Below are 10,436 nucleotides of genomic sequence, written 5' to 3'. Positions count from 1 at the left end.
AGTGTGGAAGTGACTTTTAAGTGACGTCCTGTGGCAGATATACTTTACAGAACGTGTGTGTGTGTGGTAGGCGTCAGAGGCGCAACACTGACCGAACGCTAGGGGGGGATATAGAGCGGCGCCGCGAAAAATCCGTCCCCCCCGTCCCCCCCACTACCCTAGGGGAGGGGGGGATGGGGGGGTCTAACCACCAAAACGTGGGGTTATGGTTAGGGTCGGACTACAGAGAGGTTGTTCCAGTCACTGGAAGCTAAACTATCTGCAATTTCCCCGAAAAATAATTAGCCTATATCTATACAAGCTCCATTAGCAGGCAGCAGCATGTTTTGTCTAAATTGTCTTTGTGGCCAACAAATGTAGCTACATTTGCAAACAGTGCTGTTGACCATGTTGTTACATGGTCCATATAACATACCACCAGACCACCAACAGACAATGCCAATATGCTATATTAACATTAGAACGTTTTAAAGACAGATTAATTATTGACGACAATGCAACCTGTGGGTCCAACGTCACTGAAAACTTTCATAATGGCAATTACATTTACTCACGAGTGCTGATGTGAAATGGAGGATGTAAGAACACACTTTTGTTGTATTAGAGCAGGGTAAATATGAAGTTTTGCGCCAAGGTCTTGTTTATATTCCTCTTTACATAGGTTGTATGTTATTGTCGCAATTTGGTCCGTCTGAGATCTGAGTGAGGGGGCCTTCCTGAGTGAGGGGGTTTCTGACGGCGTCGCTTACTCGCTTCCCCTCTGTCAGAGGTGGAAGCTACGCGCAGCCGTCGGGAACCCCCCCAAACCGACTGTCCCCCCCCCCCTCCAGAAAAGAGGTCTTTCTGCTACAGAAACTGTCAGACGAAGACCAAAAACACTAGCGGGGTTCCTATGTTGCGTTATATTTTTCGAAAGAAGCAACAGCTGTACCTATAGTCTCGTACCAGGCCCAAACTCATCTGGGGGGGACCAATGTGACGCTGGCAGGGGACGCGTCCCCCGCGTCCCCTAGGCTATTGCGCCCCTGGTAGGCGTATAGTTATAGTGTAGTGTAGCCTATACGTGCATGCATGTGTTTTGTAACTGCGTTGTATGTTTTACCCATAGTTTTACCATGCAAGTGAAGAAACGCCGAGGCCGGGTTACACCCGCTTGTCCGCTGCAAAATCGGCCCCGTGCTGATGCACACGCACGGCGGCTTTGTGTATTTGGAGGCGAGCGTTGGACCGACCCAGACGGACCAGTACCAGTCCTCCTGGGCCTCCAGAGCCTCCAGGGTTCTGCTGACGGAGATGTGGAGACGGCAGGATGCAGCTGTGTTGCCGCGGCAGGGCAGGCTCCATCGTGCTGCGTTCACGCTGCTGCGATCCTATGGATAAGGTGTGTCTTACTGTTTAAATCAGTGTCAGTGTTTGTATCATCATATAATCGTCATCTTTTTAGAGGACTTCATGTTTTTTTGGCTATAGGCCTATAGAAGTGTATATTTGTACGTCTCTAAATGTTATGATGAATTGAAAAGGGTGGACCCTCTTGTAAACAAGTCATGTAATACTTTATGGTGTCGTCACAGTTGACAGTTTTTGTAGTTGAGTTGTATTTTGTATAGGCTACACTAGACTGAGTTAAACATTGACATTGATTTTACAATATAAATTGGGGGTCCCACACTCACTCACACACACACACACACACACACACACACACACACACACACACACACACACTCACACTCACACACACAGGGTATAATATGCTTTCTCTGTTTTAATGGGCAAATTGATAGAATTTATGGCCAAAGAAAACAACCTAACACGATTCCTAAATGTAATGACCAACTTTTCTTTCTTTTTTTGTTTACACAAACCACAACAACCCTTTTCATTCAACCTTTCTGAAAATGTATAATATGTAAACATTATATGTTTATTTATTTGGGTAACATAGTATTTGTATTGTCATGTGTGTCTACTGCTCAGTTCATTATGACCTGTTGAGGGCATGCAGGAGCAGAGCCCTGTGATTAGAGTGAGGCAGCATTGATTGCACCTGTGTGAGCTGAACTCAGTCAGAACGCAGTGTTTCAGTGGTGCAGCTAGGGAGCTCTTCCCACGTCTAAAAAGAGTGTCCTTAAATGAAGAATATAAGAGAAGATAACGTAGCTCTCCTAAAATAATCTGCAGAAGGCGCACACGGTATGTTACATGTTGTTGTTTTCTTTGTCAAGTAAACAGTGTTGTAATTCTGCCGATCGTTTAATTGTTTGTGTACATCTCATTGTGTTTGTTTATATACATTAAGGACGTCATTATTGACTGACAACAAGGACATTCATATTTCATGTTTAATTGTGTTTAAAAAGGATGTTATGTATGTGAAATAAATAACCTCGAGATATCAGTTGGATCGTTTGTTATTCTGCTGGATAGGAGCGGTTACAGAAATCCCCATTAATTTTCCTCATAGACTTTTCAAAAAGTATTTATTTAAAGACATTTACGCCGCGGACAAAGACAACTCTTTGTCGTGACAAATCATGACAATAAAATGTTTTGGGCCAAACAAAGAATTAGAAAGTAGAAAAAAAACGGCAGGTTACAACACTTTTTTTGTTGTTTTTCTTCCTTGTAATTATTCGTTCGTTTGTTGTCATGATTTGTCACGACAAGAGTTGGCTTCGTTACGACGCTTATAAGGTCTTTAAATAAATACGTTTTGAAATGTCTATGGGGAAAAATGCATTGGGAACTATTTCCTGGGCCTGGCGTCGTCATGAAAGGGGGCGGGACTGCGACGCTCTATTGGATCTTGTGTGTTGTGTTTATGCCTAATGTCTTATTTATCATCATATTTTCTACAGGTGGAAAACGCTGTGAGGCGCAACGCTGCGTCCAGAATGAAGCGTGGCGGTCAGCAGCAGCACAGCGTCCGTGTCAGCGGCGGCATCCGCTTCAAAGTGAAACGCCACAAGAGGAAGACGGTCTACAAGCCATCATCATCATCAGTGTCCTCTATCAGAGCTGCCTGCAGGCCCCCTGCTGGTGAGGTCACACACTACACCTCACATGAAGAGTGGAGGCAGAGCAGGCTTCGCACACGCATGGCGCCGTTCTACAGCGGCATCAGCGACAGCCTTGTGTCCACCCACTACCACTCTGTACCCTAGTGACTAGTGACTATATAGGGCCTAGTCTACTCAATGTGACAGCCTTGTGTCCACCCACTTCCACTCTGTACCCTAGTCTACTCAATGTGACAGCCTTGTGTCCACCCACTTCCACTCTGTACCCTAGTCTACTCAATGTGACAGCCTTGTGTCCACCCACTTCCACTCTGTACCCTAGTGACTAGTGACTATATAGGGCCTAGTCTACTCAATGTGACAGCCTTGTGTCCACCCACTTCCACTCTGTACCGTGTGTGTGTGTGTGTGTGTGTGTGTGTGTGTGTGAGTGTGAGATAGAATGGTACCCCAACTTTCAGCAGCTGTCACAAAGTTTCCCAATGGAGTTGAACAAATGAGGTGATGTGTGTGTGTGTGTGTGTGTGTGTGTGTGTGTGTGTGTGTGTGTGCGTGTGCGTGCGCGCTACGTCACATGTTGCATTACAAACGTAACATGCCCATATAAAGACCTGCCGCGCCGCCAATATAAGCCTGTGCAGTGACGTTGAGGACACATTGTGGGCAGCTTGGTGTCCGGGTGAGATTAGACGCTTCATTTAGCTTATGTCGGCCCGAGCTGCCGTTTGACGGGAGGAGCCCGTTCAGCCAAACCTTAAAGGAAAGAAGGGAGCTCATTGGAGGAGCCCGTTCAGCCAAACCTTAAAGGAAAGAAGGGAGCTCATTGGCTCATTGCTGTTCGTCAAACGGAGCCGCGGAGCTGCAGAGCGCACAAGGAAACCGCCGCAGCCGATCTGCAACGATGGGCCTCAAGGTCAGGCAAGGCAAAGCCATCGCTTATCTGAACAGCACGTTCAAACAAAAGGCCAAATCGGAGAGCATCCTTACGACGAACATAAAAGGACTGTACGACGATGACTCGTACGTGAAGACGGAGGAGGACGCGGATACCAAGAGTCCGGCCGAGCCTAAACATGCCGCGGCGGCGGCGGCGGTGCTGAACAAAGGCGCGGCGGCGCAAGGTTGTCCGCCGAAGACGACGACGGCCAAGAACAAATGGACCGTCCGTCAGCCGCTGGACTGGAGCACCTGCCAGGCGCTGGACGAAGCCACCCCGGTGCCCATCCTGCCCAAGCCGTGCCGCACCGCGGACGGCGTCGCCTCCAGCAAGGCCTCCTCCGCTTACCCGTCCCTGTCTGCCGCGCCCCAGGGAGTCGGGGACGGAGGCGACGGCGGCGGCCTCGACGCGCACACAACGACAGCGGGCCCCAACGAGCCGTGCGTCAAACCTCTGACTCCCGGGCAGGCCCTGAGGCAGTTCGGCTCCCAGCTGACCGCCCTGGAGCAGACGGAGATCCACTCCTACCCGGACGTCTACTTCCCGGGCGTCGACGCCCAGAAGAGGCCCACCGTCGCCGGCGGCAAGAACCTGGGCTACGACGACGAGGACGCCCACTACATCAACGTCCCGCACGACCACCTGGCCTACCGCTACGAGTTCCTCAAGGTCATCGGCAAGGGCAGCTTCAGCCAGGTGGCCAAGGTGTTCGACCACAAGCTGCGGCGGCACGTGGCCCTGAAGATGGTGCGCAACATGAAGTACTTCCACCGGCAGGCGCAGGAGGAGATCCGCATCCTGGAGTACCTGCGCCAGCAGGACCACGGCGGCGCCATGAACGTGGTGCACGTGCTGGAGACCTTCATGTTCCGCAACCACATCTGCATGACGTTCGAGCTGCTGAGCATGAACCTGAACGAGCTCATCAGGAAGAACAGGTCCAGGGGCTTCAGCCTGCCGGTGGTGCGGAAGTACGCCCACTCCATCCTGCAGTGTCTGGCCGCGCTGAGCAGCCACGGGATCATCCACTGCGACCTCAAGCCCGACAACATCCAGCTGGAGCAGGAGGGACGCAGCTGCATCAAAGTGATCGACTTTGGCTCCAGCTGTTTCGAGGGAAGCAACCTGTTTCAGACGGCGTACATCCAGTCTCGTTTCTACCGCGCCCCGGAGGTGATCCTGGGCTCGCGGAACGGCCTGCCCATCGACATGTGGAGCTTCGGCTGCATCCTGGCGGAGCTGCTGACGGGCTACCCGCTGTTCCCCGGAGAGGACGAAGGCGACCAGCTGGCCTGCGTCATGGAGCTGCTGGGCATGCCTCCGCAGAAGGTCCTGGAGCAGGCCAAGCGGACCAAGAACTTCATCAACTCCAAGGGCCGTCCGCGCTACTGCAGCGTCACCACGCTGTCCACGGGCAGCGCGGCGCTGACCGGGTCCCGCTCCCGCCTAGGCAAGACGAGGGGCCCCCCGGGGAGCAGGGAGTGGAGCGCTGCGCTCCAGGGCTGCGACGACCCCACCTTCATCGACTTCATAAAGAAGTGCCTGGACTGGGACCCCTCGGAGCGCCTCAAGCCCCGACAAGCCCTGGAGCACCCCTGGCTGGCGGGCAGGCCCTTGGCACCCATGCACCGCCGACTGCCCAATCCCCTGTCCGGGGCCAACACGGGCCCTGCAGTGGCCCCCGCGGCGAAGACGTCCCCAGAGCACCACAGCGGCACCACCTCCTGCGTCAGGCCGCGGGTCACCTCCTCCTCCTCCTCCTCCGCTCAGGATGAGGTGGAGGTGACCTGCGTCAGGCCGCGGGTCACCTCCTCCTCCTCCTCCTCCGCTCAGGATGAGGTGGAGGTGACCTGCGTCAGGCCGCGGGTCACCTCCTCCTCCTCCTCCTCCGCCCAGGGTGAGGTGGAGGTGACCTGCGTCAGGCCGCGGGTCACCTCCTCCTCCTCCTCCTCCGCTCAGGATGAGGTGGAGGTGACCTCCGTCAGGCCGCGGGTCACCTCCTCCTCCTCCTCCTCCGCTCAGGATGAGGTGGAGGTGACCTCCGTCAGGCCGCGGGTCACCTCTTCCTCCTCCTCCGCTCAGGATGAGGAGCGCACGTATACATCCCCCGCCATCCGTCCTGCCTCCTCGGTGAATAAACGACACCGCGAGGATGGCGAGGAGGAGGCTGTGGAGGCAGCCGGCCATAAACGTCAAAAAGCAACTGGGGAGAGATGACATTGAACGGCAGCAACACATTATCGGTGACATTATCGTGTTTTCTCATGTTGAACCTTCTATCGGTATAACAATGTTAGCGTGTGTCCGGGCAGCTCTTTGCCTTTGGACCACAGAGTCATGGCTTCGGTCCTGTGCACCGGCAACTCTGCACTGTATGATGGCTATCGTCTTATACGACCTACTTATAGCATTGTTGGTCTGATCAAACCGGGTGCAGGTCTTTTTTCCGACAGCATATTGATCCGAAACCTCAATCCTAACCCTAACCGCAAGCACGGGAGCAGCGCATGTCGGACCATCGCTTTTTCGCATCGCAGCGAATGTCCCCCCCGCTGCGGATCGGATCGTTGCCCCGTCGGCTAGAATGCTGTCGGGGAAAAAAGGCCGCCTCCCGATCAAACCATATGCTTTGAATGAGCAAGGGCACTTGGCTCACAACCAGTGACGATATTGTAATTTTTTTTTTGTTTTTGATCGAGCCCATGACACTTGTTTCTCCGGGAACAGTAGCTGTCTAGTTCTTTGTTTGAGAGTCCAATGTTCATATAGCTGGTCCCGAGAGTGACCCCATTTAACTCTTCCTGTACCAAAGTAGCCCCCATGTCAGTAGAATGCTCTGAATCAGGGATGGGCAACTTTGACGATGGAGAGGGCCACTATAGTTCCACACTCACTCCTGAGGGGCCACAGTGCATATTACTGTCGTAGCAAAAATAGCCTAATCTAAAAGCTCACACAAATCATCGCAATGCGATGCGTTTTTAGCTTGTAGATCAGCAATTTATTTTGCTATATTTGAATTGAAAACCTGAATAATGTTTTCAGAACCATCTAAATACTACAGCATGCAGAGGAGAAGTCATAACGGAACCATCTAAACACTACAACATGCAGAGGAGAAGTCATAACAGAACCATCTAAACACTACAGCATGCAGAGGAGAAGTCATAACAGAACCATCTAAACACTACAGCATGCAGAGGAGAAGTCATAACAGAACCATCTAAACACTACAGCATGCAGAGGAGAAGTCATAACAGAACCGTCTAAATACTACAGCATGCAGAGGAGAAGTCATAACAGAACCATCTAAATACTACAGCATGCAGAGGAGAAGTCATAACAGAACCATCTAAATACTACAGCATGCAGAGGAGAAGTCATAACAGAACCATCTAAATACTACAGCATGCAGAGGAGAAGTCATAACAGAACCATCTAAACACTACAGCATGCAGAGGAGAAGTCATAACAGAACCATCTAAACACTACAGCATGCAGAGGAGAAGTCATAACAGAACCATCTAAACACTACAGCATGCAGAGGAGAAGTCATAACGGAACCATCTAAATACTACAGCATGAGGAGAAGTCCTCAAGGCGTCTTACTGGTTTTATTGAGTAGCCTACATTTATTAAAGCACTGTCTGTACACGAGTAAAAACAATATAATGTTAATAGTAGTTTTGCTTTACTGGAGTGTTTTTTCTTTTTTTTTGTATTAAGTAGGCCTATAGGCCTACTTTATACTCACTTTATGTTGTACTTTTTACTCCACTACAGTTATTTGACCACTTAAGTCGATTCTATTTTATTCTTCACCTATTGTGTAGATCAGCGCATTGTGAGTGAGCTTATACTATAGATAGTAAAAGCGAGTATTTCGAACCAGAAATCATGTTATGTTGCAGTTTACTCAAGGTCTTCTGGCGCCCCCTGCTGCTCAATGTTGAGAATGAGAGCCACTAGTTGGACTCCTAATGCCATAGTAGTGTGAGTTGAGTGGTATAGTAGGCTTGGCAGGTGAGTTTGGAGTTTGGACTCAGAACTACCCCCTCCTCTCTCTCTCTCTCTCTCCCTCTCTCTCTCTCTCTCCCTCTCTCTCTCTCTGCCCCCCCCCCCCCCCCCCCCCCCCCCACACACACACACACACACATGTTACAAGTCAAATAAACACCTATTAATGTAACCCACATGTAGGCTACATCGAGCAGCTCATGGTGAAGACAGACAGACAGACAGACAGACAGACAGACAGGTCTCCCGGCCGGCCATCATCCTGCCACCAAACCCAGGTGAGTTCCTATCCTCTGCAGGTGTTAGCTTATAGCTAATTAGCTGCTTAGCATTGCGATGGAAGGAATTAATGTGTATAATGTAAATGTACAGTGTAATTTCACTTTGATGTTCCTTCAACAAGTCAGTCAGGATGAAGCATTGCTGTGTGAAGTTTATATTATACAGTATATAGTATTATCGAGCTCTGTTTCATTATTGTGATGTTTTATATATGCAGGCCTATAGACTCTATAGTCTGTGGTGTATAAACTGCAGTGGTTCCTAAACCTTTTCATGTGAAGGGCCCCAAACCAGCTCAGAGGCCTTGTGGTTAGAGTGTCCGCCCTGAGACTGGGAGGTCGGGGGTTCGATCCCCGGCCGGGTCATACCAAAGACTGTAAAAATGGGACCCAGTGCCTCCCTGCTTGACACTCAGCATCAAGGGTTGGATTGGGGATTATAAGTCCCTGCGACATACTACTGTCATGTCCAGGGGGTGTACTTGTACATCAAGCCAATCTACAACTCACAAAGCGTCGCGCTGCGATGCGTTGTGAGCTTGTAGATCGGCTATTTTCAGCTTGCAACCAAGTGTAAAATGACTTATAGTGGATCTCTTGTCCACTAGTCCCTTCCTAACATTTTAGTCTAGTTTATAGTCATCGTAGATTCGTTTTTATTTAGTTTTAGTCAGTGAAAAAAGGTAGTCGACGAACATTTTTCAAAAATTCACATCAATCAATCAAAACATGCAGCGCTTGAATTCACAGAAATCTCTTTTATCGCATTCCAGAGTCAATAAACCAAGATTTGACTAATTTAAGTTTAATAGGAGACTAATTAACACCGTGGGAGTTGTTTTGGATTGGTCTCCTATACCGCAGAATTATTATAATTTATTTCATTCTAATACCAGCCTGGAAATAAAGTTCACACCATGAGCAACATGAGTCGTGCTGTGAGTCACTCAGTGGCATGGATTTCTGTACAACTATACGCATTCGTGAGAGTTTGGGCACAGACGGGGTTAAAGGCCGGAGGCTGCAGCCCCCTTTGATGTCTTAAGTGTCGAGGAATGTATACTGACTCCCCCACATCCTGGCAGTGTTGCCATGTCTGTTTATTATAAGTGACTTTGGGCTTGTTTTTCTGTAATGTCGCTTGTAGTGGTATAGTTGCGGTTTGCATTATTTTATTTTTGGCTTGTTTCTAAAGTGCAGTTGCTTATTTATGGGATTCCATTCCTAAATGCTGTTGAAACCAGTGGTTCTCAATCATGTCTATGACAAGGACCCCCAGAATAATCACCTGAAAACTGTTTTGTGATCAGGGACCCCCATAGCTAGGCTACAAGAATTGTGTTGTGAGCTTGTAGATCGGCTATTTTCAAATAGCTGATGTGGCCTTTAGTCACTTCTTTCGGGCGAATACTGGACAACTCAACCCCGGTGCTTGCCCGTTTTTCCTCCCGGAATGTTCACCAGTGAGGGGGGATAACTTTGTAATATGCTATTGGCTGTTTGTATTCTTTTTGGAAAAATATAAAAATATACTCTTGTGGAAAGGCTATATTATTTCACTTATATTGACCCTATAAACAATTTCGTATTATTTAGTATATGTAAGGTTTTGCCCACTCAAATGGTACCTCGTCAGATAATCCCCACATATCCTACAACGACTTCTGTGAACTGACTTCACTGTAGTAGCTTTTCATAAATTACATTTGTACTTAGGCTGTTCTGCTGTCATGAAAGTTTATAGTTAGAGAAATCCAAAGTCCAGCCGTCTGCTGTCCAGCCTCTCCCACCAACCCCTCACTGGGGATAATTCTGGGAGGAAAACGGAAACGGGGTGAGTTGTCTTGTTACCCTTTCGGGCTACCTGGTTGCTTGTTACTCTCACAAAATCTGGCAACACTTCCCTCAGTGAATGAGCATGAAAACACTTAACACAGTGCAGTTTTTGTATCCTGTTTTCTCCTCACGTGTTCAATAATTAATAATTAATTAATAATTGCATATGTCTATTGTCTGGCAGAGAGAGAGAGAGAGAGAGAGAGAGAGAGAGAGAGTTGCTGTTATGTTTCCGTTTGTTAATTTATTTTCATTGTTACTGTATTGCTTGTTGTTCATTATTGTTGCAGATGTTTGTTGTTGTCTCTGTGTGCGCAGAGAGTTGTCTCTGTGTGCACAATG

At 49.0% G+C, this 10,436-nt stretch overlaps 2 protein-coding genes across 2 annotated transcripts; both read left to right on the top strand.

Annotated features, from left to right (window-relative positions):
• Nucleotides 1-1,309: 1,309 nt before the first annotated feature.
• LOC308317064 (uncharacterized protein) lies at nt 1,310-9,040 on the top strand (the record flags this gene model as incomplete). Its single annotated transcript, XM_080765855.1, has 4 exons — nt 1,310-1,381; nt 2,862-3,042; nt 8,161-8,255; nt 9,032-9,040. 4 exons carry the CDS (start codon nt 1,310-1,312, stop codon nt 9,038-9,040), a joined length of 357 nt encoding a protein of 118 aa, XP_080621981.1.
• LOC308317786 (dual specificity tyrosine-phosphorylation-regulated kinase 2-like) lies at nt 3,925-6,177 on the top strand (the record flags this gene model as incomplete). Its single annotated transcript, XM_080767063.1, has 1 exon — nt 3,925-6,177. One exon carries the CDS (start codon nt 3,925-3,927, stop codon nt 6,175-6,177), a length of 2,253 nt encoding a protein of 750 aa, XP_080623189.1.
• Nucleotides 9,041-10,436: the final 1,396 nt, after the last annotated feature.

This window comes from Protomyctophum bolini, assembly GCF_963924005.1.
Source record: "Protomyctophum bolini genome assembly, chromosome: 6".
Taxonomy (NCBI): Eukaryota; Metazoa; Chordata; class Actinopteri; order Myctophiformes; family Myctophidae; genus Protomyctophum; species Protomyctophum bolini.
The sequence above is the reverse complement of the archived record's forward strand: the minus strand, read 5'-3'. Positions and strand labels throughout refer to the sequence as shown.